This window comes from Vipera ursinii, assembly GCF_947247035.1.
Source record: "Vipera ursinii genome assembly, chromosome: 2".
Classification (NCBI taxonomy): domain Eukaryota; kingdom Metazoa; phylum Chordata; class Lepidosauria; order Squamata; family Viperidae; genus Vipera; species Vipera ursinii.
In genome coordinates, this window is record NC_139513.1 from 109687846 (window position 1) to 109713051 (window position 25206).

The 25206-nt window shown below is 40.0% G+C and overlaps 1 protein-coding gene across 1 annotated transcript in view; it reads right to left on the reverse strand.

The window, feature by feature from the left end:
• Positions 1–264: 264 nt before the first annotated feature.
• The window catches only part of WIZ (WIZ zinc finger), a 71664-nt gene continuing 46722 nt past the window's right edge, over positions 265–25206 (reverse strand). Inside the window, exons 6-13 of the mRNA XM_083355391.1 lie at positions 14297–14464; positions 10820–11329; positions 7601–8083; positions 5560–6087; positions 4415–4924; positions 3301–3741; positions 2009–2201; positions 265–1774 (exon numbers count right to left, since the gene is read on the reverse strand). Coding sequence (XP_083211517.1) covers positions 1618–1774; positions 2009–2201; positions 3301–3741; positions 4415–4924; positions 5560–6087; positions 7601–8083; positions 10820–11329; positions 14297–14464 — 2990 coding nt within the window. The 3' untranslated portion in view covers positions 265–1617. The remainder of the gene's footprint in view (positions 1775–2008; positions 2202–3300; positions 3742–4414; positions 4925–5559; positions 6088–7600; positions 8084–10819; positions 11330–14296; positions 14465–25206) is intronic.

The window sequence follows — 25206 nt, forward strand, 5'->3', positions numbered from 1 at the left end:
GAGACCCTCCTTCTGCCAGAGACCCTCAGATCTCTCCCACTCCTGCCCAGGCCCCCATAGGCACCCTTGATGCGAACGATGCAGAGCTGGCCACGCCCACCCAGTAGGCCATACGCACTATAGCCACGCCCACCCAGTAGGCCACACCCACCCAGCCCCCTGAGGGCAACCGCAATGCTGATGCGGCCCTCAATGAAATTGAGTTTGACACCCCTGCTCTACATAAACCCTAGGTTTCTTTTTTATTTTATCTTTTTGGTACTCTTTCATTTTTCTACAAAGACTCAAAAAGCACACCTTCAGATTCTCCATTTTGTTTCCAGAACAGAAGTTTAATCTAATATACATATTCCTAGGTACAATAATAACCAGAATATGCCTATTGAAAAAGTTAAAAGGTAATTTCTCTCCGAGCTTTGATCAGCTTGAGTTCCAAATAAAAACAAATGTTCATCATTTCTACACAAAACTAGAGTTTAAAAAGTTGAGGTTCAATGAAGAGAAAGAAGACGGCAACAGTCATCAAAAACAGGAAAGCAGAAATTCCAGTAGGACTTACTGTTGCTGATCCGGGAACTGCACCAAGTGCCTGCTAGAAAGGAAACAACACGTAAAGCCCCTCCAACTAGAAGTCCCAAAGGCTGTGCTGCAAGTTCTTCAGTCACTCCTGGTGATAACTTATTAATTCAGAACTGGCCAGAAGGACACGTCATCTTCAGGCAGAGGTCAATCGTTAGCCCAAGGTTTAAGATAAAAGAGAATCTTACCCCTCTACCAAAATCACACTGCCATAGTATTGCAGAGTAGGATTACCTACATATAAAATTCCACAGGAAACAAAGATAACCAACTGACATTAGGAAGCAAGGAAGAGGCAAACGTATATGGTCAAGGAGTTCTTGATTTCCCCTATAACGTACTGGGACGGAGAACCCCATTACACACAGTTAGAGGATGTGAACATGCAGAACAGGATCCAACGTCCACAGAAACTAAAGACTTGTCACCTAAGGAATCAAACATATATTAAGGTCACATATAGAATCAATACCTTTCCCCACACAGCAACTTAGCTCTGCTTCTACCCTCCCAGCTTATGTTCGGGCTCAAAATGATCCCCGTGTTCACAACTTTCACTAGAACCTCATATTCATAACTCTCACCAAAACATCTTCTACAGCCTGAACTGCAACAGAGCAAGTGCGTGTTTTCTCCTTGTAAGGAGAGTGTGTCTTTGGAAAAACTTGCATTTACTGGAAGGTTAAGGACAATTCTTTTTTGCTTTTTTTTCTTTCTTTGGGGAGAAAAAAAACCATCTTCCCTCTGCGCAGACAGGACACACACAAGAGGCTCTAGTGTGGAATGCCACTGCTGTCAATAAGGACATCTCCCAAAACCCCGAACATGGTTTATTTAGTGCTCAAACTCTGGACTCTTCTCTTAGCCTCTTAAAGTCCAAATTAAGTCTACAAATACCTGGACTCTGTGGCGAAGTTATAGAATTCAGAAAAACAAATATTGTGTTCGCCCCTCCCCCCTATTTGTTCAACATTATTCTTGTACATTTGGAAATGTAAGGCAGAAACCCTGGAATGCTGGTGCTTCCTAAGAACTTTGCTACTGGGCTTCGGCTACAGGTGGTGCTGCAGGCACATCAGTCCCACTTCGCAACGGATCGGCCTTGGAGAAGTTAGTCTCCAAAATGTGGCGCTGAAGATGCCGCACCCACTCCTCTTGGATGGAGAGGGGTCCTTGGAACTCCACTTCACAAAATCTGCGGAAAGAACACAATACCTATTGGTATCCGTCTGAATGCCAGAGTGTGAAAATTTATATAATGCGAAACCTCGACGGAGACTCCCAATTTTACCTCTTCGTTTCCAAACAGGTTTTGAAAAAGAAACATTGTCTTGGGGTCACCCAGATGCAGGGTGTCGCCAGAAATATTCCCATGATTAATATCTAATTGTGAATTCGAGAATTGATACAACAGAAGAACGAGACAAACCTGCACTTCAGTGTGTAGATGTTGCCTACAAATTTCACCAAGGAGGTCTGTGGTGGCCTAGGAACCAGAGAGGGCACCGGTCTCACTCTGGGGGCTGGCTGGCGGACCTCCTCAGCCCTCTGTTGCAAGTCGGTGGATTCCTCATCCCCAGGTAGAGGAGCCTCAATGGGCCTAGCCTGCCTCCGTTCAAATTCTAATGAAGAGAAAGGTTCAGTTCAGAAAGTGTATGGAATATAGCAAGTCAATTCCAGCTGGGATAGAGGTGGAATAAAAACGACTTTTTGAACATGAAATGTATTCAAGAAAGCCAATGCTGGGAAGGGGGATAAGAAAAGGATGGGAGTCTGAAAGTCACGCCGGATTTTCTAAACAACTCTGCCCATTCTGGCATACGCTCTCTGAGCTCTTCACCTAAAAGTTAAAGTCTCTTAATCAACCTTACTCAAGTCCTTTGCTAGAATTTCCCAGACCATTTGAGCCATCAGGCGCAGGCAAGTGAGGTGTTTACAAACTAGGAGCACTCCAAGCTCTGCCAGCGTACCCACCTCCCCACAAGGAAGCCAAGGGCCTCCTCTGCCGAGGCTTCTCTCCAGCAAGCTTTGCAATGAATAATAATAAACCTTTATTGTCAAGTACAACATGTGTACATTGAGATTAGCTGAGCCTCCCCCCGTGCTCCCTCCCCCCAACACACAGTGACAACAAACCCTCCATCCTACCACACCATGTGAACCAACTACACCACACACCGGCCTCCCAAGTCAATTCTGCAAAAGTTCACAGAGATTATGTCCCATTTAAAAGCCTAACAGCCCACGGATAAAAGCTATTTTTCAGCCTGTTGGTACGGCTGGCTATACTCCTATATCTCCTACCGGATGGTAGGAAAGTAAAGAGATACCGTCCAGGGTGTGAGTCATCCCTGAGAATCTTCCTCACTCTTCTAAGGCAACGAGCCCTGGCGATGTCATCCAGTGGTGTCAGGGGACAGCCCACAATGTCTTGTGCTGTGCTCACCACCCTCTGTAATACTTTCCTGTCCACGGCTGTCAGACCAGCATACCAAACCACAATACCATACGAGAGGACGCTCTCTATAGCAGACCGGTAAAAGAGGGTCATTAGCCGTTGTTCTACCCTGTTCTTCCGCAAGACCCTAAGAAAGTGAAGCCTCTGTTGGGCTTTTCTAGCCACCTGGGTTGTGTTAACTTTCCAGGTCAGATCTTCACAGAGGTAGACTCCCAGAAATTTGCAATGCATCTTGTGCTGACAATCTAAGAGCAACGACTCACTGTTGATGTTATGCTGATGATGCTCCTCCAACTTTACAAGCGACAAAGGAGATGTGATTGCGGGCCGCTCACCGCTGCCATAACCATCCACAGCTTTACTGGGCTCATTTGGCATCATCTCCCCACTTAGGCTTCTGCTCATCAGTGAAGGACTGCCTGCCTGCAGGCTCAGGGCTACTCTCTTCCCAGAGGCATCACCGTCACGCATGTGAGCAGCATTGCGAAACTTCTTTGCAAAGGGCCGCCCACCTTGGATGTAGCTGCGATAGGCTCCGGCTTTCTGGGGGCGATGTTTGATCCACTCACTTAAAGTCTCAATTGGGGATCCGTTCACACACCATTCGGTTACTCCAAACTGTCTGAGATGTGCCCGAGCGTGGCTGGCTAGCGCTTTACGATTCTCAAAGTAGAGGCCGCAGAGTTCGCAGCAGGCTTCACTGGCTGGAAGCAGAAAAGGCAGGGAGCTGGACTGAGCAAAATCCTCAATAAAGGACGTAATCAGCACTTCAGGTTTTGAATGATATCCTTACCTGTTCCATCTCAGGATTTCTATGTCTCCCTAAATATCACTCGGGACTAAGGCTTTTGAAAAGTTCAGTTTGAAATCCCTAAAGCACTGCTTTCTCCGACTCTTAGCTTACTACTTACAAGCTAACCAAACCCGCTATTCTTTGTATGAAAGCAGTTATGCTGCAAATACCTTTGGCCACTTTGAGGGCATGGAACTATGGCTGGGATACAGTAGTTTATTTATTTGTTTGCTTCTGCAAACCTGATGGAACTTCTTTATGAACCAAGGTGAGAGGGTGGGAGAATTAAACACACAGGAAGGAAGAAAGATACGCCCACGTTCTACACTTTAAAACTACCCCAACAGATGATTATTTGCATTAAGGAGCTTGTATGAAACTGCTAAGTATATTACTACTGCAGGCTTGAAGCTGCTATAAAACAAAATCGAATACCGAAAGGTACCGGCTTACTATTTAACCATCTTTTTCACTCTACCCAGTCAGTAAGCAATTCAATTTCACTGTGAAAAGCCCTGTCACAGAATTCCAAATTTTATCTGAATCCCACTCATATCCCTTCCCTGTACCTTGACAGCACTTACATGTATGAGTGGGCTTTTCATGCAGGAGCTTGGCTTTGAATGGTAATTCAGTCTGGATGTAAGTTTTCTGCTTCATTTCACTGTGGCCACCCAGTCGTTCATCTGATAGTGGCCGTTTAGCAGAGAGCGGTGCCAGGAATCCTTCCTGTGACTTGAGCAGTGACAAGGACATATCCCGACCAAGATTTGATTTTCCAGTCTTTCCGCCCAGTGGAGACAATGTCATGGGCTGCAGAATTTTCCCAGGCGATTTAGGATCAGCTCTATCGTCTCCCATAGCTGTGGGAAGCTCAATGCTCATTGTGTTTGGCTCCTTCTTGATCAAGCACGGCTTGTTCTTTTTCTTTATGATTTCACGTAGTGTATCAATGGGAGATCCATTGACTGACCATTCAGTTACTCCCATCTGACGTAAGTGGGACCTGGCGTGGCTAGACAGCCCCTTCCGGTTCTCAAAAAACTCGCCACAAAATTCACAACGAATTTCCCGGACAGGGTCTGCACGAGCAGCTTAGATAAAAGACACACAGAAAACGTTTAACAAACAAGGAACTAGCAGCAAACCAAACCCCTTATTTATTTCTACAGCATTTTTCAAGTCACATTAAGGGTGGGGAGATCTAACCTTGTCTATATCTTGCTTCTCTACAGCTACTCATCTGGAGCTTTAAAAAGCCTTGAGACACTGGTCATTTATGCTTCAACCATTTGCAACTTGAAGGATAGCTCTTCTTCAATATTGCCATCTTTTAGATACGAGGACCGGAATTTTTGGCAAGTGATATGCTGACTGGTGAATTCTAATATTTAAAGTCTAGGCATCGGGAGGTCAGTCAGTTTGGGGGAAGCTAGCCTAGAAAGATTGAGTGTTTGGACCTCTATTTTGCCAATTACTAAATGTTTTAAACCTTCTTGCTTTATTAAGGAACTGTCAAAAACAAAACAATCCTTTTCCACGGTGCAAAATACATTTGCACACACAGGTAAAATTGTCAGAACGGCATGCAGGGTCTTGTAATCCAAAATTCACCGCTTAGTAAAAACAAACACAAAGAAGGGAAAAAAATCTTATGAAATTCCAACCGCGGTTCCATTCAGACATGCATCACAAAACTAGGGATCCCGTACCCATCACTAACACTTACAGAGATTGAGTGGAGACATCTCCTCCCGTGGTGACCAGGCTCTGTCAGACAGATGCGATTCGTTGTGAAGTCCCCCAGATATCATTTCCCGCTTGATTTCCATCCGTAATTGGTCTTGCTTCAATTTCTTATGCAGAGAAGAAGGAAGCCCAGAGAATATTTTTCTAGCAGTCGGGGGAGGAGAAGAGGTAGGCGAGTGCCCCATGGGGCTTCCTGGCTGCTGCGCCTTCTTAGAGATCCCAGGCATGTGGCCTTCTCCTGGGCTACAGGGTTCCAGAGAACCTCCGAGGACAGACTGGCTGACTGATTTCTGACCATGTGCTGGGGAACTCGAGGTATGGGTCCGAGGCTGAGCTCGCCTTTTCAGAATTTCTCGGAGTGTGTCAATCGGAGAACCGTTCACGTACCATTCAGTCACCCCCATTTGACGTAGGTGGGATCTGGCATGGCTGGAGAGCCCTTTGCGATTCTCAAAATATTCCCCACAGAATTCACATCTGATGTCCCGCACAGGTTCTGCGCCAGAGGCTGAGAATAAACAAGAAAGAAGAACCAATAAATTAATGTGACTGCAATAAAATAAAATAAAATAAAATGAGCAGGAAAAAGCAGGATGATGTGGGCACCAACTATGTATTCCTGTCCCAATATGAAGCAAGTATATAGTGCAAGGGTTTTTTCACAAGCAAAGCTGGTATTTCAGTAAATTTGGCCAAAACAAATAAACATCGATAATTTCCAATAAAACACCATGACATCTAGGATAGATATGGTCAAAACAAGGCTCCCTGTTAATATGGACAAAGAACTGAGAACGGCAGAAAATGTCCAATTAAAAAAGGGTGAACGCAGCTGATACAAGATAATTTCTAATGTCAAAGCATAACACAGTTGTACACTTTCCTTCTAATCCAACTTCATTCAGCTTTTGAGGGAAGAGGTTCAGGCATTTCCATGGCGGTTATCACACAGTCACTTTTAAAATACAAAAGCCACCCATCTGGATTAAGCACGCTGACTTACTGCACACTGAACAGATAATCCCACAGTATAAATTAAGAGTTATATTTTCTATCCCATCATTCAATGTCTACGTAAGTCTCCCTATCAAAGAACTCACCCCCAGAAAGCTCGGGGGGAAACCACCAAGTGTCACTTATTTGCCACCCTGCAATTGTCTTTAGGTAATACAGAACAATCAAAGCAAAGAGGTGCCATTAAATACGCCATATGCTATTAAATATGCGGTGTGTGTGGCTATCAATCAATTGTTAATCACCAGTAGGAAGATACCCTTTGACTGGTTTTATCTATTTACATTAAGGGAGGAACACAGCTAACATCTTAAATCACCTTGAAGTTACTCTTCTTCATCCCTGATATGGGATGTTAAAGCATTAGTTAAAGCCCTGGTATAAATGGCAAAAGAAACAATGTTCATCCTAGTTCTGAAAAAGCTAAGACCTTATGTGTCAAAGAGAAACAAATTGGTATTCAATATTCCGTTGAGACTGAATACGCCCAGTGAGAGCCCTACAAAATGGAGAAGTCAGAAATCAACCCATGGCCACAAAAAAGGCCAGGGCTGCAAAAGAAAAAATGTCTTAAATAGCAAAAAAATAATAATAATCTTCTCCTTCCATAAGGAACAACTATGTGGAATCCACAGTTGTCTTTTGAAATTTCTAACTGCATAGAAACCAAGCATATCCCTGGGTCAAAAATTGGTTGTCTATTTGGATCAAATAGAGAAAATGCCTAGAGAAGGAATGGGTAACATCAGTATATGCAGAGGCCAGCTGGGAAAGCTTTAATATAGCACTCAGAAAAAGCTTTGAAAGGGAAAGCGCAATGGAGAATGCAAGCCAAAGAGTATGTTTCTCCACCCCACTATTGGTTAAATAAGACATAAGGCAGGTAATGACAAGAGGTCTGCATTTCTAAGTGCACAGCTCCATGTCACATAAACAAGACTAGAGGGGTAGAGGGGGAGGAGGAGGAAGAGGAGGAGGGGACAATAGCCAGCGCTGATAGAACCTACAGAGATTGAGTGGAGCCATCTCAGCATCTGATGCCCAGTACGCACTGGAAGAAAGACCCTGTTTCCTTTGTAGACTGGCCACAAGTGACAGCCTGTGCCCATGTGGCTTCAGCTTCTTGGATGGTGGAAGGGAGTGAGGTGAGAGTATAGATGGCTGTTTGCCCAAAGGCCTTGGTGAGTGTGCTTGTTTCATGCCTGTGGTAGGTGTTGCGGTAGCTGTGTTCTTTGGCCTGTGTCCATCAGAACTCCCAATCTCCCCTAATGATTCTCTCTCGCTATGGAGGAGAGAGGAAAGGCGGCCTTTGAAGTCTTCATTTTTGATGAGATCATTTAAAACATCAATAGGAGATCCTTTAGCATCTGGATTGCTCACTCCCAGGTGTCTCAGGTGGGCTCTAGCGTGACTTGACAGCCCTTTTCTGGTTTCAAACCAGGCACCACATAACTGGCAGTCAATTTCTCTGCCCGAGTCACTATCTACAGCTGCGGAAAAAAGAAACATTGATCACAAGAGATACGATTACATAAATAATGTGTCTCAAGCACCTTTTAAAACCTGAAGAGGACGACTTTTGTCTAAAGGACTCGTTTCTGACTTTGGAAAGGGTATGTTAAAAAAAGTATTTACCTACAGGAATAATTGATATATATAACTCCAAAGGAGAGGCTTGTTATTCACCCATAGCACAGCTGCAGATTTAATAGTTAAAACAGACAATTTTGCAGAAGAGATATTTGATATTTCCTTTCATTGACTCAGGTCAATTTTTTCCAACAAAATTCTCTTTTTTGATGCATGGGCTTGTCCTCAGCTTAAACCAACAGGTGTTTTAAGTATGTGTAACTTTTGAGAACGGAATAATAAAAAAGTTAGTTGCAATGTCAGATTTTCAAATATCAATTGATGCCAGAAAAATCAGATGGCAGAGAGAACAGCGCTATTTGTATTTGCCTAATATTTCATGACTTGAAGCTTCTCACCAATATGGTCAGCACAGCTAAATAACATTCAGCTGAGTGGAATTCTTCCCATAAGAACTCATTTCTCCCATCTGTCCAGTTTCTAGAAACATCTTGATTTAATAAGCTTTCATTTTGACTTCAAAATAAGATGGAATGAGAATTACCTTGAATTACCTAAGATGGAATGAGAATTACCTCTTGCAGTGCTATGCCTTTTATGAATTACAAAACATTATATAAACATTTAGAATTGGAATGATACCAAAACTGACAGGAGTCGTTAGTCAGGTTTTGCAGGACTAATATTTTAGGAGCTTATTTTAATTAATTACATTTATGCCTGTGACAAATTTACGTGAATGTTCAGAAAAGCCATATAAGCCATAAAGAAAATGACAAGTTATAGTTTAAAAATCTTCTATTGGGTATGTAAGACAAAATACTATGTGAAATGTCTTTATCCAAAACAAAGCCTGCATTATTTTCACATAGGTCTCTAGAACATAAAGTGCCTAGGCAAGGCATCCATTTAAATATGAATAATAGCTCAGAGCAGGATTGAAAAATTAAAGTTTCTTGGCAACCCCTTAAGTGTTATAAGTGATGCGGAATTGTACCGTATTTAAAGATTATAGTGCGTGTCTTAAACTATTACATTGTGAACAGTATGTATGCCCTCAATTCATTCTGAAAAGCAACAAACAGTACTAGGATACACAATTGAATTTTTAGTCAGTGAAACTAGCATAGCATTCAACGATGGGATGAATATATGAGGTTGAAATACATTTTACATAAAAAATAGTGCTGTGGGCTTTACTGCTGTTACAACAATGAAAAGAACCACAACAGAAGCCTTATGTACTATTATTCCTTATCCATTTCCTACAAGGAAATAGTGCTCTTAGAATCCTTGTTCAAACCCCTCAGACAACTGCTCTTTCTTTATAATTCTACTTACCTCAGCCTACAGGCAACACTAAATGAAACTCACTGTAAGCTACCAGTAACAATTACTGAAGAGCTGAAAAAGGCTGAATCAAATAGCACAGACACTAAACATTCTCCCGTGCAAAAGAACGTCAAAGGAGGATAGTGGCTTATACCGTTTCTACAGATATTTTTTTTAAATTCCATTTATATCCCGCCCTTCTCCGAAGACTCAGGGCGGCTTACAAACTTAGCAGTAGCCTTCATTCTATGTATCTGCCTGCTTATTAGGGCTTTCACACAACCCCCAAGTGGCATTATTACAAAGTTAGCTTAATTGCCCCCAACAATCTGGGTCCTCATTTCACAGAAAGCAAGGCTGAACAGACCTAGCCCTGAATACTGAAGCCAGAAATATATGCTAAATTAGTTTCAGATCAAAGAACGTTCCAATATGAGTCACGAGTCCACAAATCTTAAAATAAATCCCAACGAAGATGGCAAAAAGGAAAAAATGTGCTCGTAATGGGGGGAAGGCAGGCCGTTGTGTAACAGAACAGAAAATTTTCTTCAGTCAGAAAATCAGTGGTGCCAGCAATTGTAAAGAACTATCTTGTATTCCATAGTTATTAGGATTTTTTTTTAATGATTAGATCTTCTCAGGAGTCTAAAAATGTAATCTATTAGTTTCGAAGTAAAGTAACTTTGCTCAAGATTTTAGAAGGAGCAGATAGTGGCCCTTTCATGGAGAAATATCCTTGAGTTCTAACTATAAATACATATGATCTCTGGGCTCAAATAAAAAAGGCCCACACAAAAGCTTTGTAGCATAACCTGGAATTGTGTAAGTATGATCAACCTTCCTAGGGTTAAGCTGGACAGAGACTAGTAAATTACACAGAATTGCCTCTTTTGCTGAGATCAAGTATTTAGGGATCCCCCCCCAAAAAAATGCAAACCCCACTTACTTGGAGAAAAACACTCCATCTAATCCAACCATAATCTCAACCTCAGTAGTTCTTTTGGAACAGGAATCTTTGAACCAGATCAAATGGATCCTATTTGTCTTATTTGCTCATATGATGGTCCCTGTCGCAATACTACAATGTACACAGGTTGCAGTGTGTGTGACTGGAGTAACCCCAAGTAAAGCCAAAAGTTGTACAATGTGTCTCCCGAGGGGGGGCAATCCTGTATATTGGGGTGGGGGTGGGGAGGGGGTGTTTCACGCTACAAGGCAATGTGAAATTCAAGAGCTCCCCCGCAGGAGCAACCTGCAAGCCAGCTCTCCTATTTGCAAGCAGCATCAGGATCAAACAGACTCACTTAGATTTAAAGGGCCTTCTTCCTCCAGTTGTGACCACTGTGTTTTAGGTGAACTCTGCAGAGGGCCCAACGGTAGCTTGGGGCTTTTGTCTTCAGGGTTCTTTTCTGGAGGAGAAGCAGGCAGAGCAGATGCCATTTTCTTGAGTATGGGAGATCCTGGTTGGGAAACATTCTTGGGGGTGAAACCTGGAGGGGATTTGATTGCTCTGTTTACAGGTGGCTCTTGTGACCTTTCCGAAGCTTTGTCGAGAGGCGGCGGCAGTGTTGGCCGTGAGGACCCTGCAGACCCTTCTTTGGGAGAGGCAGATTTTTTGCTAAGACTCGGAGAGACGGGGCTGCTGTTCGCTTTTCCTTTCTGTTTCATCAGTTCATAAAGTAAGTCGATAGGAGCTCCACTGCTCTCAGACTCGGCCACGCCAAGCTGCCGTAAGTGAGAACGAGCGTGGCTGGACAGGCCCTTGCGGGTCTCGAAGCAGGTGCCACAGACCTCACATTTCGTGAGGTTTGGTGCTGGAAAGAGGAGAGTGACTTATTGAGACAGTGTTAAGCTTCACCCTAGACTACCTTTGCTACCGCTCAGTAGACCAGAAATGTATTTATCTTATCTTGCTTGGGACCCTTCTCCGTAAAACAGCCAGGCTAGCCGAAGAAAATGACTTCCGCGGTCTGTCTTACGACAGATAAAATTGGCTGAATGGTTAAGTGGCGGCTGCAAATTTCTTCAGCAAAAATCAAGTCAAGATTTAACTTCTCCTCCATCGTGAAGCCATCGCTCTGAAACAAGTTCACACATAAACTGGTTTCAGCTGCCCTACCATAACTAAATCCTAGAAACCACACAGGGCCAATTCCCCGCTCTGCCTTAACACAACACTATAACTCTTGCTATACTTTCAGACGTATTGCAACTGTAGTTTCTCACCTGCTGCTGCTGGACAAACTGCAGTAATAGGACTCTATTATGTCAGGCTGCAATAGGGAGAGGTGAAAAACAGGTTCTTCCTCCCTCAAGTGTCAACGATATTCCATCTAATCCACTGAGGGATCAAATCTATCAGCCTCTTCCTCTCCTGGATTTTTCCTTTCAAACGGCCCATTATAACAATACGATATAATTTGAAGAATTGGTGCTCAAAAGCAATTATTTTCCTCCCCCTATTTCTTTTGTTGTTGTTGTTTTCAAATATATGAGCTTGTGGAAGGAAAATGTCTTTTTATTTATATTTTAAACTGCCCTTGAATTGTTTTCAGCTGAAGAGCAAAGCAAATTTTTTTTTAAAAAAATATAGCTATTGATTAGCTATATTAAATAAAATCAAAGAGACTTGCCTATGTTTCAGTCTTGTCTATGCATCTTGTCTATGTTTCAGAAACATACGAATGTAAATCAAATCAATATTTAAGATTCCTGCAAAATAAAACTTCATACAATGATGAAAGAAACTTTGTGAATCCCCAAGTTATATTTAATCTGGCAGTACTGCAACCTACAATGTGATCTGAGTCTTACCTAATTCCTATTAATTGATAAGAGATTCTGGCTAAACAAACAACACACATCTCCACTGAACACACTGAATCAACACTCATACTCTATGGATTTAATAACTGGTGGCACTTCGTATAATATCAATGACTTCAACCAAAAGTTTCCTGTATCTGTTGATGAATCCTACATACCAATTTTAAAGTGTTCTGCCCACTTCTTTTTACAGAGCTGCTTAAATTCATTGTAATGTTGGGGCTTGTTTTGCCCACAAAATTCAATTAGGGTCAGGATTTGGACTCAGTCATTCCAATTTGAAATTTCTTCTCCTTCAGCCACTCCCAAATAGATTTCTTGGATTCCTAGGATTGTCATGTTTCATGACCCACTTTGGTTTAAAATTCAGCTCAGGGATAAATATCCTGATAGTTTTCTGTAGAATTTGCTGATATAATCCAGAATCTATTGTTCCATCAACAAATGTGAGACTTTCAGATTCTGAAGATACAAAGAAGCTTCAAATGATTCTCTGGCTACCAGAGTTTCTTTGTTGGAATGCAGTTTTTTCCTCCAGATATAATACTTCTCATGAATGGCAAACATTTCTAGTGTAGTCTCATTTGTGCACACACTTGTTCAGTGTTTTTTTAAATGCTGGGCTCATGAACACTGTTAAGAGTCAATGCAAGAATGGCTTATAGATCCTTTGTTATTACCTATTTGTAGTTTCCCACAGTATTATATACTTTGTTTTCAGGGTAATTTCTGCTGGAGCACTCCTGAGAAGAATAACAATGGTACTAGAGTACATTTTCTCAATCTGTATGCTATCTCTCTGATCATGGACTGACAGAGGCCAATAACTTTGGCAATGATTTCAGTACCATTTCCATCCACAAGGGCATCACCAACCCCTTTTCTAAAGTCTGTACAGATCTCTCTTGATCAGAACACGATTCATTTCCACAAACCTGAAGAGCTGATATCAACGGTGACAACTAACTGTGATCATCCAGTGACATGAACTCTCCTTTTTATAGACAACACCTTAGGCTCATACCTGATAGTTAACGTATATGTAGAAGCCTGATATATTGACTGGAACATCTAATTCAACTTACCACTTAAGAGAGGTGGTAATCCTAAAACTTCCTTTACTTTTCTAACAAAAAGCAGTAAATATTGATTCAAGGTGTTCAGTAAAAATGTGGCACAGTGCACTGTTCTAGTATTGTTCATTTAGCCAGTAGTCCAGGATTGGATAATTCTACAGACATCTTCTATCATCATACTGTCTCTGTATGTACAAAACGAATTTGTGGCTACACTTTATAACAATAAGAAAATATTTTGAGTCTCATTGAGTATCTAGGCATATTATGGTCGGCAATTCACATCTGAAAAAGGATACTTCAGTTAGATGAATGGTAATTAGATTAATGAACAGAGGTGTACTTTCAGATACATTTTTGAATTATTTTTAAAATGCATGAACATATATAGAACAGCATTTCCCAGCTCTTTCCTTTAAGTAGGCTGCTAATATTAGGAGCAGCAACATTTAAAGATTACATCTGACTCACTCAAACAGCACCTATGGTATTCCAAAATAAAATTAAAGATTAAAAATTTAAAAGATCCAATATGTATAAGATTGCTAAATCTTACTTGAAAATTTTGAGTTGGGTTTTATAATCTCCTGAAATTTTTCTTTTGATATTCAGATGAAGGGTCACCTGAAGTAACTTTATAGACCATTAGAGTAAAATCATTAGTAAAACTATTTTACTACTATACACATAAATATTTTAAAGTGTTTTATAGATTTATTTCTGTAATATTTTATCTAGATGAATAAGTGTTTTAATCATGAAAATATTACACTGGACCATAAAATTTATAATTAAAGTAAGCTGAGGCACAGAGAAGAGTTTCTTCACCATGGACACCACACAAGGTTCAGTAGCAACCACGATAGAAGGTAGACTCACTTTTGGCATCTTGGGAGTCTGCCTTGTTGCTTGAAGATTCAGGAGAGAGTGAGGTTCCTATTCGGTTTGGAATCTGATCTAGTGACCCAGCCAGAGAATTCTTCTTCTGGAGGAGTGGCGAGCCCATCTCTGAGGTAATCATCTCCTCTTCTTCCTCAGAAACCATAACTACCATACAACAGAAGGGAATATAGGGACTGAACTGAAAACTGTAGATGAGGAGTGTGACAATATTAAGACTTGACCAGGTTAGTTAAGAAAAACCATTTTTCTGATGAGCATAAACTATACTAAGCCATCAGTGCAGTCCTATGTTTGGAATTTAGTTCCACAAAGATGAACTAGATTTAGTTTTGCGGCATATGTATCTTATTGGGGAAAAAATAGAGCATTAAAACAGGATATTCATAATACAATCCTTATTTTTCCTCAAAATATATATGGGGCATTCAAAGGCTTTCAAAAATGAAAATATGGAAAATAAAATCAACTATGTGCAAATATCACAAATCAGATTATTCCTTTATACACAACAAATCCAAAGGAACAAAATAAAAATACCACAGATGATTAAACAAAATTTTAATATTGGTAAACAACAAAAGATATTGTTTCCTTGAGTAGGAAGTCATAAAATATTTTGAATCAATATTCACTGAACTAAATGAATTTATGAATGAAAGGTAATATAATAACATCTGAAATCCTGTTACTCGCTTGGATGCTAGTTTCAATTTCAGCAAAATATTCCCTGCCTGTACATATGAACAAAAGAAAAGCCCTGTGAGATCAGGCCCGAAGCTCACCTTATCCAGCATGTTCTGACACATAAGTGACCAATTTGATTCATTTCTCATTCTGGATTGGAGAATGATAGCCACCTTCTACTATCTAATTCTCAGCAATTAGTTTATAAAGAATGCTGCCTACAGCCAAGGGAATGGTTAAAAGCCATTAGCATTAATATTCATTGATTCCTTCATGGGTCTGTTCAACCCCCTTTTAAATCCAACTATATTGGTTGCCCATTTTACAACTACCGACTAATTGTGCTATGTGTGAAAAAGTATTTCCTTCTTTGGTCTGGAATCTCTTTGGATTTAGTTGCAAAGTACCTCACTCAGTGGCATCTACAATTTTGTTAAGCATGTAAAAATTAAGTGCACAGTAGAAGAAAAATTGTAACAATAAAATCAAGTTAACTGAAATCAGTAACTGAAGGTCAATATGCCAATTACACAACTCACAAAAAGTTGTAATTTGTAACTGGCAAAATTACCAATTTCCAAAATAAAATAATTTGAAAAAAGATGTTGGGGAAAAAGTTACAAAGGCAATGTTTCTCCATAATGGAGGGGGCAAGCTTTCAATCAGAACTGTGCATGAACCCCAATTCTATTAAAGCGAAGAGTTAGCATGGTATATTGGGACCAAATCTCCACTCAGCCATAAAGATCATTGAGTGACCTTGGATCTTTGCTACCTCAACCTATTTTATTTCATAGGTCTGCTGTTAAACAATTTAGCCTACCCTGAGCTCTGTGGAGCAAAAGCAGGGTAGGAGTGTACTTAATAAAACATACTTTAAAATAACTTCTGGGTAAATATACATAGACTCAAATTACAAAGAATATTGACATTCAATAGTAAGTTTAGGGATCTTCTATTAAGTAAAACTGATTCAATTTTCACTACACATCAGAGATAATTATATTTTATAAACTCAGGAAACTAATTAGTACATCAAAATATAATTACTTTGTTGTATTATTTTATCTTCAATTACAGTTAGCTTTAAAGACAGAATCAATCATTCTGGAGTGTAAGCTGTTTGGAAACTCGGACACATGAAGCAATTTTTCCCATAATCATAATACCAACATCATATACATTTCTTCACAGTGTAACCAGTCAATTTCATGTGCCTTTAGCTTTTTAGCTAGATAAGTTAATCAACTCTTAAATTTAAAAAAAAAGATTTTCCAAATCCATCCGACGACAAATATACGTTAACACGGAGGCCGCTCGTGTTTAGAACTGACACAATTAGGAAATAGTAACAACTGAGTGTAGATTCTCCTCACCAGCCTCCCCCCTCCCCCCCAAGGACAAAGATGCTTTATAAAACGAACTCTTCTCCCAAATGCCAGGTTTCCCCATATTGGGAGGCAGGGATCAGCCGCGACAGGCGCTGGCCAGTGGCTGCGGGTGCTGCAAGCTTTGAAGGCAAGGCGGATGAATGAATGCTGACCACTGTTATCGTTAAAGACTGGGGAACCGAGGCCTTGACAGAAAAGAGATCCTGGCCTGCGATCGGGCAGGCGAGGAGAATCGGGGCGCAGCTACTTGTCACTCAACCCCATCCGACACCTCCTCCAGGGAGCATCCAGCGCGCGATCTCTTCTGGAGCAGCCCGGGCTGCTCCGGAGGCCGGGAAAAGGGGGAATCCAGAGAGGGAAGCGACATCTAGCTGTCACGCCGAGCTCGGCCTTTCTACTGGACAAGCCGAGTTTCCCCTTTTGTTACTTTCCAGGGTCTTACCGGCCTCCGAAGGCGGCCCCGCACCCTCTTCCTCGTCTCGGGGCCGCGCCGCCGCCACCGCTTTTGTCGCCTTGGGCTGCGAGAGGGTGGAGGCCGCCATCTTGGGTCCTGCACATGCAGGGCGGCAGCGAGACGGGACGGTGGAGCGCCGAAAACTCCAGCTGAGAGAGATCAGCCGAAGTAATCGAGCGCCGAGCCAACCTAGGAAAGCCAGCTCTGGAAGAGTTAAGAAATGTCCATAGATCGGGAGCGACCCAGGATTTTTTTTCTAACAACCAAGCTAGAGATTCAAGGGGAACCGTTCTAGCACTAAACTACCGATTTGTCGAAATGCATATAAGGATAGGGAAATTCAGCTTACTGTTCCAGCAGACCAAAGCAGTAACTAATCACAATTTAAGCTCTCTATAATGCTGGAGGATTTGGATAAATTAATCAGTTTAGCTGAACTCTTAAACGAAAATGATTTTCAGATTCTACCCTAAAGAATATAGCATCATCAACACAATTGATACATCTTTATGGACAGATAGTGTGTCTAAATCACAACTTTTATGAAATTAACAAACACCTAGAATTTCATTCATTCAGTACTTATTGTATCCTAAGGTCAGACTGCTTTCAGAACTATAAAAAGAGATGAAGAATTTCATAAAAATAATTTATCACAGATATAAATGAATTCTGGAATTACTAAACTTTTAAAGTACATATATTTTGAAAGAGGCATTTGCTTGGAAATGCTGAAAGAATGCAATGGAAATTCTGAAAAATTACTAAAAAAAAAACACCCTACAAGACTATCAATGATGCTATCAGGAGCCAATACTGATTTGAGGGGGAAAAATATTTCAATGCCACAAAATAGTTACTTCTTTCAAAAGATTTTTTTTTAATCAAACATCTAAATCCAAACTATAAAATGGTTCTTTTGTACTACAGCACACATATCTTATGTACTACAGCACACATTGTCAACATGGCTACCTGAGCAGGAACGTCCCCTTATTATGAAATGCTCTCCCTAAGACATGTGTCATGACCTTCATTTTTACCTGGGGTTCGTTGCATTTTATTTAATAGAAAAGATACTATAGCATGAAACCTAATGAAATTGTCTTTCAAACCAAATTCTCCTCAGCATGTACCAAGACTCGATCTGATACCTGGCCTGAAAGTCTGACAAATGGCTAAACCTGAAAGACTAAGTACTGTACCTGTCAAAATTACCATTCATCACAGTTCTGTAAATGGATGGTTTTCTGCCAGTTGGTGACTGGGCAAACTTTTCTCCATGGTAAATGAGGAATAGTCCATCAACTGCACATCAGAATTGAGAGAACCAGAATAGTAATGTGGCCCCAAATGTATGCTGATTAATCTTTCTGCTGGTTGACAGGTAGAGAGATATAACTTGAACTGAGTCATGACAAAACAGCTCTTTTGCCTAATTTTTTCCTACTAATCACAGTCTCTTTTCTTCCGGTAAAGTATTTATTGAAGTTGTAAGCTCTTCAATGCTTTCTTCACTTTTTCAAAATAGCAGGTACTCTGTTTTTTTTAATACATATTCATAGAAACATTACAGCTCTAGCATATTATTCTATACCCATTTACCAAGAAATAAGTCCTATGAAATTCACAGGCTCTTGCTTCAGAAAAGACACAATACAATTGACTTTTGTACGCAAGAAAAGTAGATTAGATTATTGTATTACAATCTTACATTCATCAAGAATTCCTAATTAGATGAGATTTATTCCCATGTAAATGCAATTAAAGAATTAAAAATTATTCATTAGACAATAATATTATTTTTATGTTTTGATTAATCCAAAATGGTGAACAGTCTATATTTAAATTATTGATATATTAAAACTGGTAGTTTGTAGGGTCCCTTCCAACTTATATTGTTGTTGTTTGTTGTTGTTGTTATTATTAATAATAATAAATTTATTAATGGAGCATGGTATATTGAGAAGTAAAAGTTAGCCTCAGAAAACATATTTAAAAATATGCCTGCTGGTGTTTGGATTTTTAAACTTTCTTAGAAAATACAAATAGTATACAGGAACTCCTTGACTTAAAATAGTTCATTTAGTGACCTTTCAAAGTTACAACGGCACTGAAAAAAGTGACATGACTTTTTTCACACTTACAACCATAGCAGCACCATCTGATCAAAATTCTGAAGCTTAGCAACTGGCATGTATTTACAATGGTTGCAGTGTCCTGGGATCATATGATCCCCTTTTGCAACCTTCTGACAAGCAAAGTCAATGGAGAAACCAAATTCATTTAACAACTGGGTTACTAACTTAATTTCTGCAGTGATTCATTTAACAACTGTGGCAAGAAAGGTTGTAAAATAATCCAAAATTCACTTACGTATCTTGCTTAGCAACAGAAATTTTGTGCTCAGTTGTGGCCATAAGTTTTAGATTATCTGTACGGTTAAGTCTAGGGCTTTGCTTGGAAATGACCAGCAAAAAAAAAAGGGATGGGATTGAAAACTATCCTACGGAGAAATGAGGAGGTAGAAAAGTGCAATCTTGCACATTTATTTCGTAATGTATGGATATAATTTTGACTAGCCATGTTTTCCATGGCAGATATCTGTGAACATGTAAACTCTTCCACAGTGACCATTTTTGGGGAGTGATAACGTTCTATCAACATTTCAAATGTCACCACGAACTTTAAAACGTTACCCATTTTGATGCTAGCTTAAACATAAGATTACCTCATCATTCATCATGTCATTATTTCCCTCCCTATTTATATGGGGACGGAACATGCATGTGGTCATGACATGTTTTAAATGAGGCATTATGAAAAAGAATGGGAGAAAAAGCAGAATAACAACAAATCAATGCATCCGTATAATTAATTTTTGACAAAGTTGTGTGTTTTTTTTCAAAACAAATTGCTTACTGTTGTTCAAATTGCTTTAAGTAGCTTGCACTAATATGGGATTTGGTATACAGTAGGGGTCCCCAGCCTCTGGGCTGTAGCCCACTACTGGGCCTTGAGCTGTTCGGAACCGGCCGCAGAAGTGGCGGGTGAGTGCTTGTGGGTGCACTTGCCCACCACTTGCGCAGAACCATCCCCTCTCCCCCCCCGCCCCCTCGCTGATCCTCAAAGCTGGAAAGGTTGAGGAACTCTGGTGTACAGAATGCCAGCTAAAAGCCTAGGTTATCAGCTGCTTATATCAGTTCCTACACTCTTTCATGTCTTATAGCAGGTCCGAAAGTTATTCAAGAGCAAAAAATGTGAACTCAGATATATTTACTTACAGTAGAATTCCAGGCTATATATTAAAAATTGTTTGCCAATAGGAAATAAATTGAGCAACTCTTTGTGACCCATCCTTGAAAGGTGATACATGTTTTTCTTTTCTTTTCTTTTCTTTAAAAAAAAACTACAGTTTTTATGAATTAAACTCCAATTTTTCATGCGTTTCCTATCTCAAAATGTGAGAAAACATGACTACCAACGTTGTCAATTATTCCAACAAAATTCAATGATGCAATCAGATGAGGTTGCAAGATTAATTTTTTAAAAAATGGTCTGGTGGATGTGGAATGCCTAACCTTCTCCTGGGGGATAAAACTGATAATGGTACTCCTTATATGTTCTCTCAATAAGTTTCCTGTTGTGGGAAACAGAATAAAGGATTAATAGTCCCTTGATTTAATATAACAAAGCTGTTATGTTCAATTTGCCACTTTATCAGCTGGAATTTCTGTTTTGGGGGGTGGTTTGCTGTAATTTTGCAAGCCTATTAAGCTCTAGTGCTGTCGATCAAGGAATTCTGATTGGCAGAGTTCAAAAGAGGCTTTTCTACAGTGGCTCCCACCTCTGGAACATGGTGCCCACCCCAAGGTGAAGTCCATACCCATGGCACACATGACTCAACTCTGATTAAATCTTATGTCCTCCAGATGTGAAAGGCTACATATTCCTTCACTGAGAACTTTTGCAACTGAATACTGAACAAGATCATATTTTAAAGAATTAAATATTCTGTGCGTGCCTTCCATCACAGAGAACAGCAGAAACCACAACCATTGGGATTATTTTTCTATATCATTGTGATATTGACACTTCTAAATTCTTCAATACTTCTTCCCTGAATTAATAAAAACTGTAACTGCAGTGATTCGTTCCTCTCATATTTCATCATTTCAGTTCTCTTTTCCTATACATTAAGGGAAAGGTTTCCCCTGTCCAGTCGTGTCCAGCTCTAGGGGTAAATGCTCATCTCTGTTTCTTAGCCGAGGAAGCCACATTGTCTGAAAACATTTCTGTGGTCTTGCAGCCAGCATCACTATAACAGAATAACAGAGTTGGAAGGGACCTTGGAGATCTTCTAGTCCAACCCCCTGCTCAGGCAGAAAGCCCAATACCATTTCAGACAAATGTCTATGCAGTCTCTTCTTAAAAATCTCCAGTGTTGGAGCATTCACCACTTCTGGAGACAAGTCATTCCACTGATTAATTGTTCTAACTGTTGTAGGTTGCTGTTTCTCTCTTTGATTAGTTTCCATCCGTTGCTTCTTGTCCTGCCTTCAGGTGCTTTGGAGAATAGCTTGACTCCCTCCTCTTTATGGCAACCTCTGAGATATTGGAACACTGCTATCATGTCACCCCTAGTCTTTTTTTTCTCCATTAAACTAGACATACCCAATTCCTGCAACTGTTCTCTATATGTTTTAGCCTCCAATCCCTTATCATCTTTGTTGCTCTTCTCTGTACTCTTTCTAGAGTCTCAGCATCTTTTTTTACATCGTGGTGACTAAAACTGGATGCAATATTCCAAGTGTGGTCTTACCAAGGCATTATAAGGTGGTGTTAACACTATATGCCAAAGGATCACGGAACGTTGTTACTTTCCCACCAAAATGATACCTATTTATCTACTCGCTTTTGCATGCTTTCAAACTGCTGAATGGGCAGGAGCTGGGGCAAGTAACCCTGTTGTGCGGTGCTCTGGTCTCGAATCCGGGGTATCAGGTTTCCAACTGACAAACTCAGCATCTTTAACTACTGAGCCATTGTGCCCCCACTCCTATACATTAACAGTGGGAAATTATGCCAGTTTGTTTATATTCTGAACAAATCTAGACTGCATTAACTGGTTTGGTCATCTCACTGTTAACTTAAATGCATTAGAAAAACAATAGAATTCTTTGAATACTTGGAACATATAACCAACTTTCATTTTATTGATTATGTGTTTCCAAGTTCTTTTTGACTCCTAACAACCATATAAATCTTCTCTGTGACAATCTATCCCTAACCTATTCTTTCAAGACTCTCAATAATATATTCATTGCCAGTGTATCTGAATCCAACCACCTTGCTACTGGTTGTCCTTTTTCCTTTCAATTTTCCCAGAATTATAGTCTTTTCAAGAAATATTTGCATATGTCAGAAGTAGGATAATTTGAGCCTCGTCATTTGTACCATTCTCAGGAGTCTTCTCCAAGTCATTAATTCTTTTCCCATCTTGCTTCTTTAAAGTCTATCTTTAGCTTCTACAGAGTGTCACAGGGAATACTACGGCCTGCAAAATTTTGATCTTCATAGGTACAGACACATCACAGCACTTGAGCACCTTTTCCAAGCCCTTTGTGGCTATTCTACCGAGTGCTACTGCAGCATATTTCTTGACTGCTTATTCTTTTATGTTGATGGTTAATCCTAAATTGCTTTTTATGTTCTGTCTATCCTCCACTTTGATATCTTCACTGTAAATTCTAAGGCTGATTGTTCTACTTCTTGTCATTAGTTTGGTCTTCTTTAATTTTAGTCCATTTTTTCACTCTTTTAGTACTAGGAACTGCAGACCCTTTGCATTTTTAGCTATCAGAATAGCGTCATCAGTATAGTGTACATTTTTCTTCCTCCAATTTAAAACCATGCTCATCTTCTTCCAATCCAGATTCCCTTAATATATATTTGGCATATAGGTTGAATAAATAAGAAGAGAGCATGCAGCCTTGTTGCACTCCCTTGCTGATCTGAAGCCAGTCTCTTTCATCAAGTTCTGTCCATATTGTGGCTTCCTGACCTATACACTGTTTCAGAGGACATGAGATTTTCTGGAGTTCCAAGCTTTTCTCAGCACTTTCCACAACTTGACATGATCAACACAATCAAAGGCTTTTCTCTAATTGATGAGGCATACACTGACTTCTTTTTTGTATTCTTTGGCTTTCTCAATTATCCAGCATGCATCAGCAATAATGTCTCCTACTCTTCGGCCTTTCCTAAGGCCAGATTGACCATCTGGCATCTTTTTTTCCACCCAGTATAGGGCTCTAGTTGGCATTAGATGATTATGTCTCCATATTAATTTTATCAAGGAAGCTTTCTTTAATTAATGTTTTACTTTCCTGCAAAAATAAGTCTAACACAGCTTTTCCTGAAATCATTATCATCATCATCATCTCATCTTTATCATCCATATTTCATATGTTGCTTGAATATCCATCTCGTAACATCCCATAAAAGCATGATTTAACAACACTATTAAGGTTAAAATTGATTGCTTAAATATTAGGAAGAAAATTAATAAGGATTGCATTATGACATCAATGCTTGTTATTCAGGTAATTCTAGCTAGGCCGCTTTGAAAAGTTACCTACTGATTTATTATAGTGTGAATGTGGTTCAGCATTTCACAGACCGAAACTGTCTCACCATCATCTCTTTAAACTGCTTTTTCCCAACAATAATCTCAAGCTAATTAAAGATACCCTGGTTTGGTTATTTTCCATATAATGAGGATGTGTTATTGGTCATGTTACAAATTGATGCCTTCATCACATTTGTACTGTTCTCTTCTAAAGCAAAAGTAGGCATTATGTGCCTATATGCATTTCCCATAGCATTCCAAACTCACACTGCTAATATTCAGCAGTAAACAGAAATCTTAGCATTTGAAATTTACGTGATATTTATTTTGTTAGTATTTTTGGTATAAATATATGAATTTTACTGTTGAAGTTTGCTTCATTTCCAGCATTCTGAGGCTGAATGGGGAAGACAAATGGATCACTCAGCCTCTAGATCAAAAGTCAAGAGGAGAAAGCAAGTCCCTGAACAGAGGCTTCAGAGGAAATACACTGCATATCATATACAGTGTAATTTATACATGCACACACACGTACACACATATAAATATATACCCACAAATGTTATGATCCAATTACCGATGAGGAGGGGGGGCACAATGGGGGGAAGGTGGGATCTGCTGTCAATTGATCAACCACCTCCACTGTGATGATCTCCCATTGAGGCTGCAAGCCAACTGGCACAACCAGGTCTTTAGTTCCTTATGAAAGGTCAGGAAGGTTGGGGCTGACCTCACACCATGGGACAAGATGTTTCAGAGGGCACATGCAACACCAGAGAAGGCCCTTCTCCTGGACCATACCAGCTGGAATAATTGGGCTGATGGGGCTGGCAGCATGCTTCCTCTGCCGGCATGGGTGAGATGAGCCAAACCCAGTGGGATGAGATGGTCACTCAGGTAGGCTGGACCCATGCCATGAAGGATTTTAAAGGTGATTACCAACACCTTGAGTTGCACTGGAAGCAGACTGGTGGCGAATGCAGCAAGCGGGGCAGTGGTGTTACATGGGCTATTCTTTGGGCCCCAAGAACCGCCCACACCACCACACACTGCACCAGCTGAAATCTCTGAATGTCTTCAAGGTTAGCCTCGTGTAAAGCGCATACAATAGTCCAACCATGAGATGATTTGGTCTCTACTGTTGGCCTCAATCATTTATTACATTAATTTATTTTGCTTTTTTTTAAAAAAAAATCTCTCTGGTAGTGTGATATCTCCTGGTAAAATCTAATGCAATATGTTTCAAACCAGCATATTATAGTTTAGATTTATGTTGAGTTCTTAGATTTTTGTCCATTGTGTCATACTTCTGAAGTATTTTATTGAAATCTTTTCCATGGAATAAAGGAGATTAAAATCAGGGGGGGGAAAACATATTTGTGCTTTCTTCCCATTTCTTCATTCTCTTGCTTATCCAAAAAAAAACAAAACCAAAAAACCACAAGCAAACAAAACCCCACATCACTGTTATGAAAGGGAAAAAAAGGCACACTTTAGGTCTATCTGTTGAAAGCACTTAATCTGGAAGCACCCATATACTTTTAAACTTTTTCCCCTAAAGTCCAATTCTTCCTGTTCAATTTCTTTATTTTCTCCTTTTCTTCCTTTTCTTCAAAACTCTAGCTCTAAAGCAAGGCACAGGCTAAGTTAAGCTGAAATTAGGAAGATGCCTGTATAATAAATATTTCATGATGTCACAAGGTGAACTACATTCTTGCAGTGCTTC